This window comes from Mastigoproctus giganteus, chromosome 14, assembly GCF_048544385.1.
Source record: "Mastigoproctus giganteus isolate SK-2022 chromosome 14, ASM4854438v1, whole genome shotgun sequence".
NCBI lineage: Eukaryota > Metazoa > Arthropoda > Arachnida > Uropygi > Thelyphonidae > Mastigoproctus > Mastigoproctus giganteus.
The window spans coordinates 33,505,797-33,526,770 of NC_143588.1; the positions used below are offsets into that span (position 1 = coordinate 33,505,797).

Genomic DNA, 20,974 nt, shown 5'->3' on the forward strand with positions numbered 1-20,974 from the left:
AGAAACAAATAGTAAAATACAAGGTCGAGAATAAAGTCAGTTACCCAGAAGCGAGAAGACTAGTGGCACCTACTATGAATAAAAATATTTCCTATGCTAATGGAGTTAAAAAATACCAAACAGTCTCTACTCAAACTAATGTCACTCTTCCTACTAATAATTCAATTTCAGATTGGGCTAGAACTGTCATCTCTGAGGAAAAACCAAATGTATGTAAACAACAACCCAAACTCTCAGACCAAGCAAATAATACTTCTCTTACAATACCAGCGGAATCTCCTCCTTCAATGAATGCCACCGCACCATGTATTATATAATGAAAAATATTCGAGACACAACCATGGACACAGATGGCACATCTATACAGGAAGATCCGATTTTAGAAATTCATGCCGATGAAGAAGAAATGGACACTGGTTGGCCAGTTTTCCTAAAAAAAAGACAAACAAAAATTGGAACTTCATAAGCCAGTCACATTCAAAAAACAGTCAGATACATCTCCAACAATTAAACACAAATAATCGCCTTCATTGTACAATGGAACTGCAGAGGCTTTCGTTGCAACACTGATGATATCCATAATCGAATTAACCAGTATTCTCCAGTTGCTCTTTGTCTTCAAGAAACTTACTTAACCTCGCAAATTTCTCCTTCGATAAAGAACTACTGCCTTTATCGAAGAGATCGCAATATAGCAAATGCTGCCCATGGTGGTGTAGCAATCCTGATAAATTCAAAGATCCCAACTAAGCACATCCCACTTCAAACTGAAATAGAAGTTGTTGCTGTCCATATAACTCTCCATATTGCAATAACACTAGTCTCAATCTACTTACAGCTAAACCATACTTATTGTTTAAAAGAACTTGAAGACCTCTTCATACAGATACCTCCACCTTTCTATATATTAGGCAACTTTAATGGGCACAACCCCCTATGGGGTGCTTCTAAATTAGCTACATGGGGTCGACTCATTGAAAGCCTTTTAGATGCACTAAACCTTGCCATACTGAATACTGGTTCGCACACTCACATTCAGCTCCCAACTGGATATACATCAGAAATAGATCTCTCCATTTGTACACCAGTACTGGACCCGACCATAGAGTGGTTTGTTATAAATGATCATATGGGCAGTGATCACTTCCCAATCGTATACAAGTTATTGATAGCACAGGCTCCTTTAACTAAACCCTGCAGGAAATGGACATTTGCCCGAGCAAACTGGGCAAAATTTCAGTCATTAATCTCTTTCGACGAGGAAGAAATTCGTCTTCAGCCTATTGATGATGTGACAGATTACATCACGTCTCATCTCCTAAAAGAAATGGACACGGGACAGTGTCCACACTTCCCCAAAAAAAGATAAATCCAAGACTGACAAAAGTAAGCCCTCAGCACCTCGGAAGCCGCCTGATGGACCCACCAAGCCAAAATAATGGCTAAATTCCTACAATGGAATTGTTGTGGATTCTGGCGAACTGCTGATGACATCAAGGCCCTCCTGCATAAACACGAGCCAGTTTGCTTTTGCTTGCAGGAGACTTATCTAAAGGCAAATGATGACCCCCACCATGCATAACATCACAATTTTTCATAAGGACAGAATTTTGGATGGTCCTGCTCATGGAGGAGTGGCTATCCTTGTAGGCAACCAGACCCCAGTTCAGCCCTTGCTATTTACAACCAGCATAGAGGCTGTTGCAATTTGCCTTACAGTGGGATTTTTATTAACCGTGTGCTCTATTTATTTGCTACCTGGGACTGACATCTCCCAGGAAGACCTTGATGATCTTGTAACGCAATTGCCTCCCACTTTCTTACTTCTCGGGGATTTTAATGGACATAACACCCTGTGGGGTAGTGCTAACATCAATGGAAAGGGACGAGTCATAGAGCGTATGCTAAATGACAATGACTTTCCCTTCTAAATACTGGAACAAACACCTTCTTCCACATGCCTACCCGTACTTTTTCTGACATTGATCTCTCTATCTGCTCCCCTTCTCTACTCCCTTCACTCACTGGGGAAGTGGAGGCGAACCCATACGGAAGTGATCACTTCCCTGTGATAACCTCGTTACACAGTGGAAGATCATGTCTTCCTTTCAGGTTACCACAGTGGAAGACTGATCAGGCTGACTGGACTGCCTTCCAACATCAGACAAATTTTGACCTCAGTACCATCAGTCAGGAGCCAATCAATGATGCAGTAACGTACATCACAGAAATTATTGTCCAAGCAACTGCGAATGCTGTTCCAAAAACATCTGCCCGGTTTCCACCATTTCCCAAACCTTGGTGGAATTCACAATGCACAGAAGCAAAAAAGGCTCAAAACAAAGCATGGGGGATATTCCGCCGATATCCTACCACTGTTAACCTAATAGCCTTCAAGCGTGCACGAGCCAAAGCACACTACATTCGCCGTCAGAGTCAAAAGGAATCATGGATCCGTTTTACATCATCTATTAACTAGTCTACCAACTCTAAGGTAGTCTGGGATAAAATCTGAAAAATGAAGGGAAAATATACATCCCACCCTTCATTGATCCTAGACTATAATGGATGCACTATAGCAGAGCCCACTGCAATAGCCAATGCTCTTGGGGAAACATTTTCAAACATCTCTGGGATATCATCCTATTCCCCAGAGTTCCTGGTCCTGAAGCATAAAAGAGAAAAATAGGCACTAAATTTCACATCGAAAGGCCTTTTTCCCTACAACGTGCCTTTCACTCTGCAGGAACTAAAAAGAGCTCTCTACCATTCCAAGGCAAGTGCTGTTGGACCAGATGGCATCCATTATGAAATGCTTAAACATCTCTCACCTACATCTATGGATCACCTGCTTGTTCTGTATAACAGAATCTATATAAAAGAGCAATTTCCAGATTCCTGGCGCATGGCACTTGCCTTTGCGAAGCCAGGAAAGGATCCTAAACTCGCTACTAATTACCATCCTATAGCTCTGACTAGCTGTCTGTGCAAAATTCTGGAGAGAATGGTTAATTTTCAGTTAATGTGGTATTTAGAATCGAATGATCTTCTCTCCAGCATCCAGTGCGGCTTCCAAAAAAATAGATCAACTCTTGATCACTTAATTAGACTGGAAACATCCATCCGGGATGCTTTCCTAAAACGTGAACATTTGGTGTCTGTGTTCTTTGACATGGAAAAGCGTATGACACAACTTGGAGATTTGGCATCTTAAAAGATTTGCATAGCCTTGGTCTTAGAGGGCATCTCCCCATTTTTATTAAAAACTTTCTAGCCAATCGATCTTTCCAAGTTTGTGTGGGATCCTCACTCTCTCGTTCCTTTAGCCAAGAGGAGGGAGTACCACAAGGATCAGTTTTAAGTATCATGCTTTTCGCCATCAAAGTAAATTCCATCACAGAACAACTTCCTCCAACGGTAAATAGTGCCCTCTATGTTGATGACTTTAGCATATTTTATCAGTCATGCAACATGAGGGTTATTGAAAGACAACTGCAACAAGCCATCAATCACCTTAATTCCTGGGCACTTGCTAATGGCTTCAGGTTCTCGCCGGAGAAGACCGTTTGTGTACACTTTTGTCGTAAGCGTAATCTTCATCCTGAACCTGAATTAAAGCTTGGACAAAATGCTATTCCAGTAGTGTCAGACACAAAATTCTTGGGACTTGTGTTTGATAAAAAGTTGACCTTTCTAGAACATATTCGTCAACTTCGTACAAAATGCACGAGGGGACTAAATATTATTCGCTCTCTCTCCTCTACGCATTGGGGAGCAGACAGGTGCACCCTACTACGTATTTTTTGTGCACTTGTATGATCCAAATTAGACTACGGGACCCAGGTATACTCCTCAGCCAGAGACAGTGTCCTTCGATGGCTGGACCCTGTCCACCATCAGGCTATCCGTATCGCTACTGGAGCATTTCGAACATCTCCTGTCAAGAGCTTATATGTCGAAGCAAATGAACCACCGTTATCCCTTCAACGTAAGCAGTTGTCTTTAAACTATGCTTTAAAGTTTAAATCCCTGCCAGACCATCCTACGTGAACATCTGTTTTTGAGCCATGTTGGGAAAACTTGTATAATATCCGTCAGACTGCCAACCGACCTTTTGGTATTTGTGTCCAAGAGCTACTCAGAGAGTTAACATCATGGCAAACAAGGTTGCACAAACACCAAAAGAAACTCTTCCACCCTGGCATGCTCATACCCCATCGTGCGGCTTTTCCCTTAAGAAATGGGTGAAGTCTGACACTCCATCATCTGTCTACCAGCAGCTCTATTCTGCAACCAAGCTAATCACTCCGACTTCCTGCCTGTTTACACAGACGGCTCGAAGTCTGAATCGTTTGTAGGATCTGCTGTTGTCTTTCCGGACACTATAATATCTCAGCAGATTCTTCCTGAATCCAACATATACACTGCAGAGCTGCATGCTATAGAGTTAGCCTTGGATCACATTTGAACTTGTCAATGCCAAAGGTCAATAATATGTTCTGATTCTTTGAGTGTATTACAGGCTTTATTATCTTTGAGACACAACTGTCATCCAGTTCTCTCTCTATTGGGTTCAGCAGAAGGTAGATTCTCTTCATGAATACAAGTTTGATATCCGCTTCTGCTGGATTCCTAGCCACATTGGGATAAGGAGAAATGATTTGGCTGACCCTGCAGCCAGATTGGCAGCTCCCACTAATAACTTTTGCCTGTCAGTCCCCTATACAGACTACAGGCAAATAATATGCAACAAGATATATTCCCAATGGCATAGAGAGAACAAATAAATTATACCAAATAAAGCCTGTAATAGAAACATGGCAGTCCAGTCTGTGCAGGAATCAGAGCGAGGAAGTTGTTCTTGCTCGACTCCGCATAGGACAGTCATCTGTCACATTCGTTTCTGCTGAGGTCAGGTGACCCTCCTATGTGCGAGTCGTGCGACACCATTTTATCATTAAAGCATATTTTAATAGATTTCGTTAATTTTACCCATGTTCGCAATATATATTTTACCATTTTTACTCATCCGACTAAGCCTTATACACTCAGTCAGATTTTAGACAACGACCACATGTCAGCAGTTTTTAAGTTTTTATAAGCTATTAATATATACACACATATATAAATTGGATAATTTACTTTTAAACTTATACTGCCTTATATATATATATATATATATAAATAACAGTTTGACGAGGTAACCTTTTTAAAGGTTACCAGAATTTATCTTTGTTGATATTTTAATCTTTTCTTGGCGCAGTATAACCTTAGTCGTTTTTGCGCCAATAAAATCAAAATCCAAATCCAAATCTACAGACTAGATCGTTTCAAGTAAAATACCAAAATGACCTCTCTACAACTTTCATTCAGGAAGAAGGTGTTCCTCAGGGATCTGTACTGAGTGCCACTCTTTTTGCTCTTAGAATCGATTCCATCACTAAACAGCTTCCAAACACAGTTGAGACGTACCTTTATACGGATGACCTTTCCATCTCTTGCCATTCCCAAAACATGAGATCTATTGAAAGGCAGCTTCAGATATCACTAAATAAAATACAACAATGGGCCAACCTTAACGGCTATCGTCTCTCACAACAGAAAACAGTTGCTATCCATTTTTGTAGACAACACAAACTCCATCTGGATCCTGAACTTCAAATTTCTAACGTCTCCATCCCAGTCACTACTAACATCAGATTTCTAGGATTAATCCTTGACAACAAATTAAGTTTTTTAGACCATATTAAAAATGTACGTACTTCCTGTTTAAAAAAGTTAAATATACTCAGAACTTTATCCGCCCTAACATGGGGTGCAGATCGCACCTCCCTACTTTGGTTATACAGGGCATTAATCTGATCCCATCTCGGTTATGGTGCTCCTGTCTATGATTCTGCCAGAGCAAGTGCTTTGCACTGGCTTGAACCAGTTCAGCACAGTCTTGAGGATTGCCGTTGGGGCTTTCAGAACATCACCAGCACATAGCCTCTACATTGACGCTCATGAGTGCCCTTTAACTCTTAGGAAAACACTGCTACTGAAGTATGCTGTCAAAATACAAAGTTGTGCCTCGCATCCAATTCAGTCATACCTATTTAATCCACCATTAGAAAACCTCTACAGAATTAAGCCTAGTATAGTAAAACCAGCTGGTCTTCGCCATCTTGAACTGATGCAGGTTTGGAATTTTCCCATTCATTCTGTACAAGAGGTAGTAACGTGCACTCCACCACCATGGACTCTTACTCCTCTATCCACCTGTGACACTTACCTTTGCCAGTGGGGAAAAAATGTTCTTCAAGCATCAAATGTGAAACAACTTCATGCAAGTCACACTCACAGATATTTTGATTTTTCTCCAATTTATACAGATGGCTCTAAATTTGGAGCAGCAGAAGTTTTCCTAAATACCACTATTTCAGCATCCCTTCCACCTGAATTCAGCATCTTCTCAGCAGAATTATATGCAATCAAACTAGCCTTAGAAAATCTCTGTTCTGACTGCTCAATTAAAATTTGTCATTTACACTGACTCCCTCAGCTCAATTATGGCATTATCTAACTCCTCAGATAAAGTTCACCCTTTTCTAAATGAAATTAGAAGATTATTTCTGCAGATTAAAGAGTGCCACCAACTGATCACCTTCTGCTGGATTCCGGCACATTCTGGAATTTCTGTAATGAACTGGCTGATAAAGCTGCAAAAAATCCAACTATCTTAGATTTAACCAATATCCCTGTTCCAGCATCAGACTATCCACAAATCATTCATGGTGCATGCCTAACAAAATGGACCGCACTCTGGCACTCTCAAACAAATAACAAACTTTTTCAATTTAAACAGAATCCTAGAATTTGGCATTCCCGTGTCCATTCATCAAGAGAAGAAGTACTCCTTTCAAGAGCAAGAATAGACCATACACATTTGACTCACCTTTATTTACTCACAGGAGATGATCCATCACAGTGTCCACATTGTTCTCTAAATTTGACTGTGAAACAGATTCTCATTGAATGCCCATACTATAAACAAGACAGAAATTCAACCTTGCTATCGTTGGTTAAATTTTGGAAACCAGTAACTCTAGAGAATGTCATTGTTGACAATGCAAAAATATTCCTGAATTTTTTAACTTTCTGAAGAAAATTGGAGTTTTTAGTCATTTCTGATTTCAGCCTTTTCTGACGTGACAATAAATTCTCATATTTTATTACAATAAAGGAATAGGCGCATTATAGCCAAAGCAGCTTATGCGCCATAAAACCCCCACAACAACAACAACTTAATACATATAACTTGATAGGAGATATGAAATTCATATAACGTAACTCAGATGGAGATAAAACACGATACTGAAATATATATAGTGTCGTAACTGCATTCGGATATAAGTTTAGTGTTATATTTTTAATTGTATTGAATTTGAAATTTTAATTGAAATTGAATCAAAATCGTGCATCAGACCAGAGCAACAAAGTAAAAGGCTCAAGCTAGTGGAAATGATGTTGCTCAGAGGAGAACTGAGTGGGGGGAGGTTGTCTTCTGAATCACAGCCTTTTGAAATGTAATGTTTTGTTTGATGTTTGTGGAGCATTCAGGAATGGGACATAGTATTGCCAAGGGGGAATGAAATGTCTTGTGTGTGCTTGATGTAAAGAGTGTGAGGAAATCAGGTGCCAACTCAGCATTGTTATGGACCTATATAAGAGCTTGAAGAATAGGATAGATTCCCTCAAAGGATTTAAATTGAGGGGCCCATCAAGCTCTCAACTGTCAACATCAAAGTCAGAGCTTGCACTTGAATATCACGTGCCACAGCGGCAATCCCCAAGGCAGATTGCACTGATCCCACAGGAACTAGTTGTTGTATGTGACTTTATTGTCAGGGAAATAGGGAATATATTGTGCAAGAAGGATAGATGGAACAGGACCACGGTATGTCTGCCAGGAGCAAAGGTTGATTACATTGTAGGGCAGATGTCATCTTTTAAAGGCACAAAAGGTGATACAGCAGGCCCTCATTATAACATAGTTCACTCTACGCTGATTTGCTATAACGCTGTTTTTATATTATAACCTATATCTCACTCTAACGCTGTCACAACTCGCTATAATGCTCTTTTACCAGCGCACAGAATGGTTGAATTTTTGCCATGTTTCCGAAAATGTTTCATCTATCGAAATCGAAACATATCGAAATCGATATGTTGAAAATGAATAGCAAAGTTTTCCGTGCTGATTTGTGAAATTATCCCATGCTCAGTGAAATTTTCTCCCACTAGTGCTAATTTAATTGCACTATGGTGACTTGTTACGTAGTTCCGAGATCAACATTTTAAAAAAATCATAAAGTATATTGCTTGTAATATTTGCATTACATGTATTTATCCAAAGTCTAGTCATCACTCGGTAGAGTTTTAGACATCGTTAGTTTACTTGAACATTGTATCATAATTAATGCAATGCTCTTACATTTTCGAAGATTAATAATGGCAGATAAGAATTAAAAAGGAACAACGTCTGGACGCGGTACGAAGCCTACTAAGGTAAGAAAAATACTAAATTTGAAAATTAAAATATACGTTTTGAAGCGAATCGATTCCGTTCAACGACAAGTGGATGTGTGCAATAATTTAAGACTGGCAGATTCCACTGTAAGGACAATTATAAAAAATAAAGAATTAATTTTAGCAGTGGGAAAGACAGCTGTCCCACTGCAAGCAACTAGGTTGGCTATTATAATTGAAATGGAGAGACTTCTAAATAATTTTATTGAAGGTAATATCCAATGCACAATTCCGTTAAGTTAAATATTATTAAAGAAAAATCGATTAGCCTATATGATGATCGGAAAAAAGCTCACCTTTAAAAAAAAAGTAAAATGTGGAAGCATTTAAAGCTAGTAAGGGCTGGTAAGAGAGATTTAAAATCCAGGGAGAAGCCGCAAGTGCAGATCAAGAAGGAGCCAAAACTTTCCAAAAAGAACTTCTAAAAATTATTGAAGAGTGGTGTTAAACTTCTTAACAAGTTTTTAACATAGGTGAAACAGGACTTTTTTTTTTTTGGAAATGAATGCCTAAAAGAAGGCATTCATTTCGTCAGGCTTCAGAGCGGTCCCCTTTATTGTTGGGTGGTAATGCTGCGGGGATTTTAAAGTAAAACCCCTTTTAATTTACTAGGACGACAGCCAAAGTACAACCCAAAATCGACCAAAAGTTACGAAAAATCGACAGCCCGGGGCCATCGGATTAATAAATTCATGATTTTAAGTTAAATTTTGACACATAATGTAGTTACTTACCACATAATTATATACGTATGTAATGGAGAATATTTTATATGTGCAAATTTTTAATACTAAATATTTTGACCGATATTTGTGCATCTTTTCGCTATCGTTTATTACTGATTAGGAAATATCCTATGGCATAGATCGCAATTCACAAATACATATGCTACATTACAGCAATATGGCACTCACTTAGCGCTCTGTTTTTCGGGAACAAATTATCAGCGTTAAGCGGGAGTCACCTGTATTGTTGCACACATTGGAACTAATGATATTAAGAGTAGGAGACTGGCGGAAATACTTAACAAGTACAGATCAATGCTGGAAAAAAGCCATGAGTTAGGGTTAAATTTGAAAGTATCTGCAATTCTGCCCATACACAATACAAGGAAGTATATGACGAGAGCTTTGTCTGTTCAGTCAATTCAGTCCTGGAGAGATGCAAGATTCTACCCTGTGTGCAAGGCTCACAGGGTAGAATTTTTCTCAGCCTGGTCTGCGCTTGTTAACAGGAGAGACTGCTTCTACAGGAATAGAATACACTTAAATAGAAAGGGTGCAAGAATATTTGCTGATGCTATTGAAGCAGTGATAGGTGGGTCGGAAAACTGCTAGCTTGGGGGGGGGATACACGGACTAATAGATTAACAGTAACTGTTGGCAGAGGTGAAAGTGTTTCTTGCACTGCTTCTATTGGAATGAGCAGCAGGTTGGAAAATATGGTCCTGGGGGGGGGGGATTTCAGAGACTGCTGGGAGTCATCACGGAACAAGTAAATACATGGGCTGTGTTAGGGGAGATAAGAATAAGAACAGGTGTATGTATACTTGTGTGTACACCCAGGGCCGTGTTAATACTATGGCCAAACTGGCCATGGCCAGGGAGCCCTCACCCAAATAAGGGCTTCATTTTCAGTGTAAATATGTTCTGAAGTAGTGATAAAAATTTCTAATAATAACAATAAACCAAGAAAATATGTAATATAAAAGCATGCTTAAACTTAACTTGTTAAGTGTTTACATTTTATTCTTATACCTTTTTATTGTACAATAAATAAGTCAAAAGTTTCTTTTAAAATTGTTTTTAATGTTATTTTATTTTTCCAAGTGAAAAAACAAAACATTTTTGACTTCTTATTTTACATTTTTGTCAAGAATTTATTATTCACAATTATAAATATAAAAACCTATATAAATATAAAAACCGACCTATGTAGTATATTATTCACAATTATAAATATAAAAACCTATGTAGTATATTATTCACAATTATAAATATAAAAACCTAGGTAGTATTTGTACAGTATTTATATGTATGTGCAATCTATATATATTCAGGTGCCTCTGCAGATCAGAGCAGCAGATCAGAACATCTGCTGCTCCTTCCCAGCCAGGTGGGAAGGAGCAGCAGCGCGTAGCACACGCTCCTTGATTAGACCGGGGTTCGAGCCCGTCACCACCAAATACGGAGGATGCGGAAAGGTCATGGAATGACCACCGCATATCATGGAGCAATATGGCCTTAGTTGCTAATGCTCCTAGAAACCAAATAACAACAACAACAGTCTATATATATTAAAGGGGCCTCAAATTTAATTATAGGTCTGTTTAATCCTTAATCCAGCTCTGTGTACCAATGCTATGAGTTTGGTAAATATATTTGATGAATTTTTGGTGTTGATCAGAACATCAAAGGCAGATATTGTTGGAATATCAGAGACTTGATGTTATACAGATATAAGGAATAAAGAATTGGAATTTGGGGAGTACAATGTGTACAGGCAGGATAGACAGAGTAGGAAGGGAAGAGGATGCTGTTAGTTAAGAAACACATAAAATCTAAGGAAGTGCAGCCAGTTGACATGGGTGTACAGTGCAGTGTTGGGTCAGTTTAGTGTGACATAAGCACTGCGAAAGCCAAACTGAGAGTAGGAGTGTGTTGTAGACCAAAAATGACTCTGATGTGTATAATGAAAAACTGAACAGAGAAATAGAGTGGGCCAGGATTGTCTTACAATGGGGGATTTTAATTTCCCAGATATTGCTTGGAACTTGGGGGTTGGTCACTCACACACTAGCAAGACTTTTGTAGATTTATTGGATGATTGTTTTCTACAGCAGCAGCAGCATGTTTGGGAGGCAACTAGAGGGAGTAACACTCTTGATCTGATTATCAGTAGTGATTCTTCATGCATTAAGAATCTGCAGATATAGGAACCACTAGGTTGCAGTGATGACAGTGTGCTGATGTGGGATTTACCCAAAGAGGTAACTGCCATCAGGAGTAAACGGAAGGGTTTTTACTTTGGTAAAGGTGACTACAGTGGTCCGAGTCAGTTTTTAAATTCTATACAGTGGGACCAACTTATGATGTTACCAACAGCAAATTCTAAATGTGAAGCATTCAAAGAAACTACTAGGCTTTTCATACCAACTAAGAAATATTGTTCAAGGTTTAGGCCTAAATGGATGTCAGATGAACTAATGAGACATGTGGAAGAGAAGAAAAATGCATGGGATACATATAAATTAACACGTGACACAGAAGCCTATGGTTGATATAAGCTAGTCTGTAATCAAGTCACAAAGAAGGTTAGGCAGGCAATGGCAGATTATGAGAAATCTTTGGCAATGGATGCAATGAAAAACAGCAAAGAGTTCTTATGTAAACTCTAGAAAGAAAGGGATGAATCAGATTGGTCCACTTGAATATTGATGGTTCAACTGTTGATGATCCTTCTCAGTTAGCTAGCAAACTGAATTAGTATTTTGCATCTACATTTACACATGAGGAGTTATTTGTGGGGAGGGGGATTCCAGAGGTGTATTAAAAACTCTGGCAGTAAGCTAAATGATTTTGTAATAACTCTGAGCAACGTGGAAGAGAAAGAAAGGCACCTGGGGTGGATGGGATCTATCCATTTATATTAAAGGAGGCAGCAAAGGGAGCAACGTGGAGGAGAAAGAAAGGCACCTGGGGTGGATGGGATCTATCCATTTATATTAAAGGAGGCAGCAAAGGGAGCAACGTGGAGGAGAAAGAAAGGCACCTGGGGTGGATGGGATCTATCCATTTATATTAAAGGAGGCAGCAAAGGAAGTAAGCAAACCCTTAGCCAAAATTATGAGAGCTTCCTTGGACTAAGGTGAGGTACTCACGGACTGGAGATGCAAATGTGACCCCAATCCACATAGGAGGATCAAAGGGAGACATGGGTAATTACAGACTTGTTACTTTAACTTCTGTTCCAGGGAAATTAATGGAGGCACTTGTCTTGCTTCCATTAATTGCTTGTCTTGTCATCTAGTCAAGACAAGCACTGGTTAAAGAAGTTTTGTCATCTAGACAAGACTTCAGTTATAGTTCAAACACAGCATGGTTTTGTTAAGCAGTTTTCTAGCAGTTTTCCGACCCACCTAACACTGCCTCGATATCATCAGCAAACATTCTTGCATCCTTTCTATTTAAGTGTATCCCATCCCAGTAGAAGCAGTCTCTCCTGTTAACAAGCACAGACCAGGCTGAAAAAAATTCTGCCCCTTGAGTCTTGCACAATCTTTCCAGGGCCAAATTGATCGACAGGGCTCTCATCATATACTCCCTCCTATCGTGTCTGGGCAGAATTGCAGACACTTTCAAATTCAACCTTAATTCACGGCTTTTTTTCAACAGTGACCTGTACTTGTTAAGTAATTCCGCCGGTCTCCTACTCGTAATATCATTAGTGGCAACATGTAATACTATATCACCTTTTGTGCCCTTAAAAGATGATATCCGCTCTACAATGTCATCAACCTTTGCCCCTGGCAGACATACCCTGGTCCTGTTCTACCTATCCTTTTTACAAAGCATGTTTCCCCTTTCCCTGACAATAGAGTCACCAACAACTATTAGTTCCTTTGGGACCAGCGCATTCTGACTTGGGGGTTGTCGCTGTGTTGCATTATAGCATGGATTAGTTTAGAGTAATCTTGTCTGACCAATCTCATCAGATTCGATGATGCAGTAACCAAGGAACCGAATGGAAAAAATTATTTTCGCATCATATACTTAGATTTCGGAGAAGCTTTTGATACTTCTACACATAAAAGACTGCAGTGCAACTAGAGCAGTGTGGTGTTAAGGGCAGGTTACTGCTGTGGATAAAGGGTTGGTTGAGTGGGAAAAGAATCAGAATAGTTACTGCTGTTCTTAGACTAATGTTATTAGTGTAGTCACCCATGGTTCATGGCTAGGCCCATTGTTGTTTTCTGTATTTATTAATAATATTGATGAAAGCATATCAGGCTTAATTTCAAAGTTTACAGAGTATACAAAGTTTTGCAGGGTAGTTAATGACAGTAATCAAGGTAGCTACTGCAATAAGATCTAGAAAAATTTGAGAGATGAGCTGAGAAATGGCAATTGAAGTTTCATATTGGCAAATACAAGGTACTTAATATGGGGAATAATAATGAAAGATTAATTGTCCACTTCCCTGAGTGTAGTATCACATGCGGAGAAGTGAAGAATGAAAAAAACCTGGGAATAATTGTGCAGTCATATAAGAAGTTCTCTGAGCAGTGCAGACAGGCTGGCATGACAGTTCCTGAGGTATTGTTGATTATATACAGACTTTTTGACCTCATGGATTAGGAAATGACAAAGGCCAAGCTATAACTAGGTAACTGAATGCAGGTGTGGAAGCCTCATCTTTAGGAAGATTGTGGATATGTAGGAAGATGTGCAGAGAACAATGAGATTGATATAGGAAAAAAAGGCACTCTTACCAAGAAAGGCTTGGTAAGAGTACCTGTGTTCTGCAAATTGCAGCATCTGGAGAGTAAGCCCATCGGTCAGACCTGCAAGGTCTGATTGATGTACTTAAGGCTTTGAATGGATTGAGTAAGCTCACTGCTTATATCATTCCTCCTCTTGCTCATTCTGCACACATGAAGGAGCATAAATTCAAGTTGAGGAAGAATTGGTGCAGTATTGATGTATGGAAATTTGTTTTCAACCAGCAGGTAGTTGCTTGTTGGAACAAACTTCCATCTGGTGTCATAGAGGTGGGTAGTTTGAATAAATTGACTAATAGAGGAGGAGTTTTTTTTTTATTAGAAATAAGAGAAGAACTTTACACAATGTAACATATAAAATATCTGTTTTGATTCAATACTGGCTGATTCAGTTAATCAATGATTCTTATTAAGTCCTACCTAGTGTGTGTGTGTGTGTGTTTTAAAGGAGAGACTGCTTCTACAGGGATGGGATACACTTAAATAGAAAGGGTGCAAGAATGTTTGCTGATGCTATCAAGGCAGTGTTAGGTGGGTCGGAAAACTGCTAGATTGGGGGGATACAAGGACTAATAGATTAACAGTAGCCACTGGCAGAGGTGAAAGTGATTCTTGCACTGCTTCTATTGGAATGAGCAGCAGCCTGGAAAATAAGATGCAGGATATTTCAGAGACTGCTGCGAGTCACTGGGGTACAAGTAAACACATGGGTTGTGTTAGGGGAGCTAAGAAAAAGAACAGGTGCATGTATACTTGCGTGTACACCAATGCTAGGAGTTTAGTAAATAAATTTGATGAATTTGAGGTATTGCTCAAAACATCAAAGGCAGATATTGTTGGGATTTCAGAGACGTGGTGTCACACAGATATAAGTAAAGCAGAACTGGAATTTGGGGAGTACAATGTCTACAGAAAGGATAGACAGGATAGGAAGGGAGGACGGGTTATGCTATTAGTTAAGAAATACATAAAATCCAAGGAAGTGAAGCCAGTCGACATTGCTGGAGAGTGCAGTGTTGAGTCAGTTTGGTGTGACATAAGCATTGGGAGATCAAAATTGAGAGTAGGAGTGTGCTATAGGCCTAATGACTCTGATGAGAATAATAAGAAACTGTACAGGGAAATAGAGTGGGCCAGTAAATCAGAGAGTCTTATAATGGAGGATTTTAATTTCCCAGATATTGACTGGAATTTGGGGGCTGGTCACTCACACACTAGCAAGGCTTTTGTGGATTTATTGGATGATTGTTTTCTACATCAGCATGTTCGGGAGGCAGTTAGAGGGAGTAATACCCTTGATTTGATTATCAGTAGTGATTCTTCATGCATTAAGAATCTGCAGATAAATGAACCACTAGGTGGCAGTGATCACAGTGTGCTGAAGTGGGATTTACTCAAAGAGGTAACTACCATTAGGGGTAAGGGGAAGGGTTTTGCTTTCATAAAGGCGACTACGATGGACTGAGACAGTATTTAAATTCTATACAGTGGGACCAACTGATGATGTTACCAACAGCAAATTCAAAATGGGAAGCATTCAAAGAACTTATCTTGGAAGCTACTAGGCTTTACATACCAACTAAGAAATACTGTTCAAGGTTTAGGCCTAAGTGGATGTCAGATGAACTAATGAGACATATGGCAGAGAAGAAAAATGCATGGGATACATACAAATTAACACATGACACAGAAGCCTATGATAGATAGAAGTTGATCTGTAACCAAGTTACAAAGGAGGTTAGGCAGGCGAAGGCAGATTACGAGAAATCTTTGGCAAGGGATGCAAAGAAAAACAGCAAGGAGTTCTTTACTTATGTAAACTCTAGAAGGAAGGGGATGAATCAGATTGGTCCACTTGATATCGATGGGTCAACTGTTGATGATCCTGCTCAGGTAGCTAACAAACTAAATCAATATTTTGCATCGACATTCACACATGAGGAGTTATTCAGTGAGGGGAATGCCAGAGGTGTATTCCACTCTGGCAATAAGCTAGAGAATCTTGTAATAACTGAGAATAAAGTGGAGGAGAAATTGTTGAAGATAAGCACAAGAAAGGTACCTGGGGTGGATGGGATCTATCCAGTTATATTAAAGGAGGCAGCAAAGGAAGTAAGCAAACCCTTAGCCATAATTTTGAGAGCTTCCTTGGACTCAGGGGAGGTACCCATGGACTGGAGATGTGCAAATGTGACCCCAATTCACAAAGGAGGATCAACGGCTGACACAAGTATTTATAGACCTGCGAGTTTAACTTCTGTTCCCGGAAAATTAATGGAGGCACTGGTCAAAGAAGCACTGCAGGATCATCTGGACAAGACTTCAGTTATAGCTCGGACACAGCATGGTTTTGTTAAGGGGAAGTCTTGCCTGACCAATTTGATTGGATACTATGATGCAGTCACAAAAGAACTGGATTCAGGGAATAACTTTGATATTATATACTTGGATCTTATAAAGGCTTTTGATACTGTTGCATTTGGAAGACTGCTGCACAAATTGGAGCAGTGTGGCATTGGAGTCAAATTGCTGCTATGGATAAAGGGATGGTTGAGGGGGAGAAGACAGAGAGTGGTAATTAATGGAATAATGTTATTAGTGGAGACCCCCTCAGGGTTCAGTATTGGGTCCATTATTGTTTTCTGTATTTATAAATGATATTGATGATGGTATATCAAGCTTAAGGTCCAAGTTTGCAGACGATACGAAGGTTGGCAGGGTTGTCAAGGACACTACTGACACTGTGCTGCTGCAACAGGATCTAGAAAGTTTGAGCAGATGGGCTGAGAGGTAGCAAACGAAGTTTAACATTGACAAATGTAAAGTACTACATATGGGAAACAGCAACCCCAGGGCAACGTATCAACTCTGTGGCACTACACTGACAGTTGTAGAGAATGAAAGGGACCTAGGGGTGGTTGTGCAGGCAGATATTAAGTTCTCTGAGCAGTGCAGACGTGCTGCAAGAGTAGCTCATGGTGTATTATCAATGATATATAGGAATATTTCTAGTAGGGATAAGGAGGTGATTATTCCCTTGTATAAGGCAATGGTCAGGCCACACCTAGAGTACTGTATACAGGCCTGGAGGCCTCATTTTAAGAAGGATGTAGAGCTGCTGGAACGAGTACAGAGAAGGGCAACAAGATTAGTGAATGGAACAAAGGGGTGCTCTTACGAAGAAAGGCTTACGTTTTGCAAATTACAGTGTCTGGAGACTAGGCACCGGCGAGGTGATCTGATAGAGGTGTATAAAGCCTTGAATGGTTTGAGCATGCTCAATGCTGATGGGATTCTTCCTCTTGCTCAGAGTAATCACCTGAGAGGGCATAAATTCAAATTGAGGAAAGACAGATGTAGGATAGATGTGCGGAAATTTGCCTTTAGCCAGCGGTGGTTGGTTGGTGGAACAGACTTCCATCCCTTGTCGTGGAAGTTGATAGCCTAAATAAGTTTAAGGCTCACCTGGACAGGTATTTCGAACGAACAGAGGGGTGAAGTGGAAGTGGTTTTTTTTTTGTTTTTTTTTTATTTATTTATTTTATTTTATTTTATTTTTATTTTTATTTTTTTTTGGCTGATGCTGCATAAACCTGCTTTCTTGCATCAAATGCCTCTACTAATGCTAATGCTAAATATGGTGCAATAGCTACAATTTAATTTTACTTATGTGATATTAATGAAGATTTTAGTCTTCATTTATATTATCTGTGCATATTCTCTCAGTGGAAATGAGAAATCACAGAAATAAAGCCGTTGTGAAGTCTGATAAATTTTACCCCCTTTTCAACTGCATTATTATGAAATTATGTGGGTGCTGCATGCTTAAAAAAAACATCAAGAAACATAGCTAATAGTGTGATAATTCTTTTTTATGCATCTTTTTCAAACTTAAATTTTTTATTCAAGCAAATGCTTTCGTAGTTGTATTTACAATATTGGCTGCACAATGCCATTCTTAATTTTCGATTAAAATTTTCTTTCATTGTAATCCAGTTAGATTTTAAATCAATGGATCGTACTTAATTTTAAATCAAAACTGCTTAGTTCAGACTAGACCTACCCAGCACTAACAATAGGATACATCAACCAGGACCTATAATTGTTACAGTGAAATTTTCATTAAAATGTTGTTTGCTCTAATTCAGTTTTACCATACTTCATTATGATGCTAAATATTGAGTGCAAATTTGGAAAATGTGATTGACTTTCCCTTTAAAATGTACTGTTTACGAATATAGTACTATTCATTATATTGCAATGCATTTAGTGTATCTGGACCAATGTCATTAGTTTCTCTTTATAATACATTGTAATTGTACATGAATAAATATGGTGCTGTTTTACAGGTGAAAACTCTAAAGATGCATTTTTACACCACGATTCAAATAATCTGCTTTGCTGTGCTGTGGACAGTAAAATCAACAGATGCAGCTATAGCCTTCCCATTTGTCGTACTTTCTATGGTGTTTGTACGCTGGCGACTAAAAGACTGCTTCTCAGAAAGTGAATTACAAGCAGTATGTATACTTAATTTTTAATGTTGTATAAGTAAAAATATTTTTAAGTAAACATTATAATATGCTTACTTTTAAGTCATTTCCTACCACTTGTTTATTTTTTTTTTGCGTTTAATATATAAAATATAAGGTGTTCATATATAAATATAAACATAAAAAAAAGTAACATCATCATCACCTTTGCTGATAATATAAAATTGCTCACTGTTATCAATTCTGGGAACACAGCTTGGCTATATCAGTGACCCAATCCAATGTAAAATCCAGAAAGTCAACACCTACATGTCTGAATTCAATATCCACTATCCATGTGCTAGTAGAAGAATTTGAGCTCTTGGAAACAGATAAGGTTTTAAAAATTTTTGCCATTTTATTGACTTGATTAGCATGTTAAATTGTATTCTTTAAATAACTGAATATTCCACCATCCCTTTACCATAGCAGTAACTTTCCCTTAATGCCACACTGCTCTAGTGGTCTGTTATGTGCGACTGTGTCAGAAGCTCTCCTGAAGTTCAAGTATATGATATCAATTTATTTTTTTTTCATCAGGTTCCTTTGTTACTGAATCATAGTATCCAATCAAATTGGTTAGACAAGATCTCCCCTTACAACAAACCCATGCTGACTGAAGTATAACTACCCTACTGTCTAGATGGTCATGCATAATTTCTTTAACCAGTAACTCCATTATTTTCCCTAGAACATAAGTTAAGCTAACCGGTCTATAATTTCTCATGTTACACTTATTCCTCTTTGTGAATTGGAGTTGCCTTTGCACATCTCCAGTCTGCAGGGATGTCCCCTGAATCCAAGAATGCTCTCATAATTATTGCTAAGGTTTGCTTACTTCCTTCACCAATACCCTTAATATATTTGAATAGATCCTCCACCCAAGGTGCCTTTCATAACATCAAGAATTTATCTTCCATTTTCCTCTCGGTTACCACAAAATCTTTCAGCTGTTTGTTAGAGTTTGGTGAACTTCAAACTTCTGGCTTCCCCCTCCCTAAATAATTCTTCACGTGTGAATGCAGATGCAGAATATCTATTTAACCTGAGCAGGATCATCAACAGTAAAACCATTCATATCATGTGGACTAATGTGATTCAACCCCTTCCTTCTACTGTTAATATAAGTAGTAGTAGTAGTGGCATGTGATGCAAGAACGCAAGTGTATGAGCTTATGCAGCATCAGCCAAAAAAATCACACCATTCCCTCCAAATGCCTGTCCAGTTCCTCCTTAAATTTATTCAACATATCAACTTCCACAACGACAGATGGAAGTTTGTTCCAGCAATTAACCACCCGCTGGCTAAAGACAAATTTCCGCACATCTAATCTACATCTGTCGTTTCTTAGTTTGAATTTATGCCCCCTTAGGTTCGTATTCTGAACAAGTGGAAGGATCCCATCAGAATTCAGCATGCTCAACCCATTCAAGGCCTTATACACCTCGATCAGATCACCGCGCAGACGCCTAGTCTCCAGCCACTGCAATTTGCAGAACTTAAGCCTCTTGGTAAGAGGATCCCTTCATTCCCCTCACCAATCTTGTTGCCCTTCTCTGTACACGCTCAAGCAAATCTACATCCTTCCTAAAATGAGGCCTCCAGACCTGTACGCAGTACTCAAGGCATGGCCTGACCATTGCCTTATACAGAGGGACAATCACCTCCTTTTCCCTGCTAGCAAAATTCCTATATATCATTGACAAAACCCCATGACCTGCCCTGGCAGCCTGTCTGCATTGCTCAGAAAACTTCATATCTGACTGCACAATTACTCCCAGGTCTTTTTCATTTTCTACTACCTTAAGTGTAGTACCACACAATTGGTACGTTTCTCTGGGGTTACTTCTACCTATATGCAGTACTTTGCATTTGTCAAGGTTAAACTTCTGTTGTGACTTCTTAGCCCATCTGCCCAAATTATCTAGATCCTGTTGCATTAGCACACTACCATTACTGTCATTAACAACCCTGCCAACCTTTGTATCATCTGCAAACTTCGATACTAAGCCTGATATACCTTCATCAATATCATTGATAAATGTACAAAAGAACAGAGGACCCAACACCAAACCTTGTGGGACTCCACTAATAACATTAGTCCATGAAGAGCAGCACCCATTAATTACCACCTTCTGTCTTCTCCCATTCAACCATCCTTTTATCCATTGTAGCAACTTACTCTTAATACCATTCTGCTCCAATTTGTGCAATAGTCTTCCATGTGCAACAGTGTCAAAATCTTTCCTGAAATCCAAATATATGATAACAAAATTATTTTTTGCATCCAGTTCCTTTGTAACCACACCATAATATCCTATCAGATTTGTCAGACAAGACCTTCCCTTAACAAACCCATGCTGTGTCTGA

General features: G+C 39.0%; 1 protein-coding gene across 1 annotated transcript in view; it reads left to right on the forward strand.

Annotated features, from left to right (window-relative positions):
• Nucleotides 1-20,974, forward strand: part of LOC150075056 (band 3 anion transport protein-like) — a 934,629-nt gene that overhangs the window by 881,318 nt on the left and 32,337 nt on the right. The window contains exon 25 of the mRNA XM_090388866.1: nucleotides 18,421-18,591. Coding sequence (XP_090244992.1) covers nucleotides 18,421-18,591 — 171 coding nt within the window. The remainder of the gene's footprint in view (nucleotides 1-18,420; nucleotides 18,592-20,974) is intronic.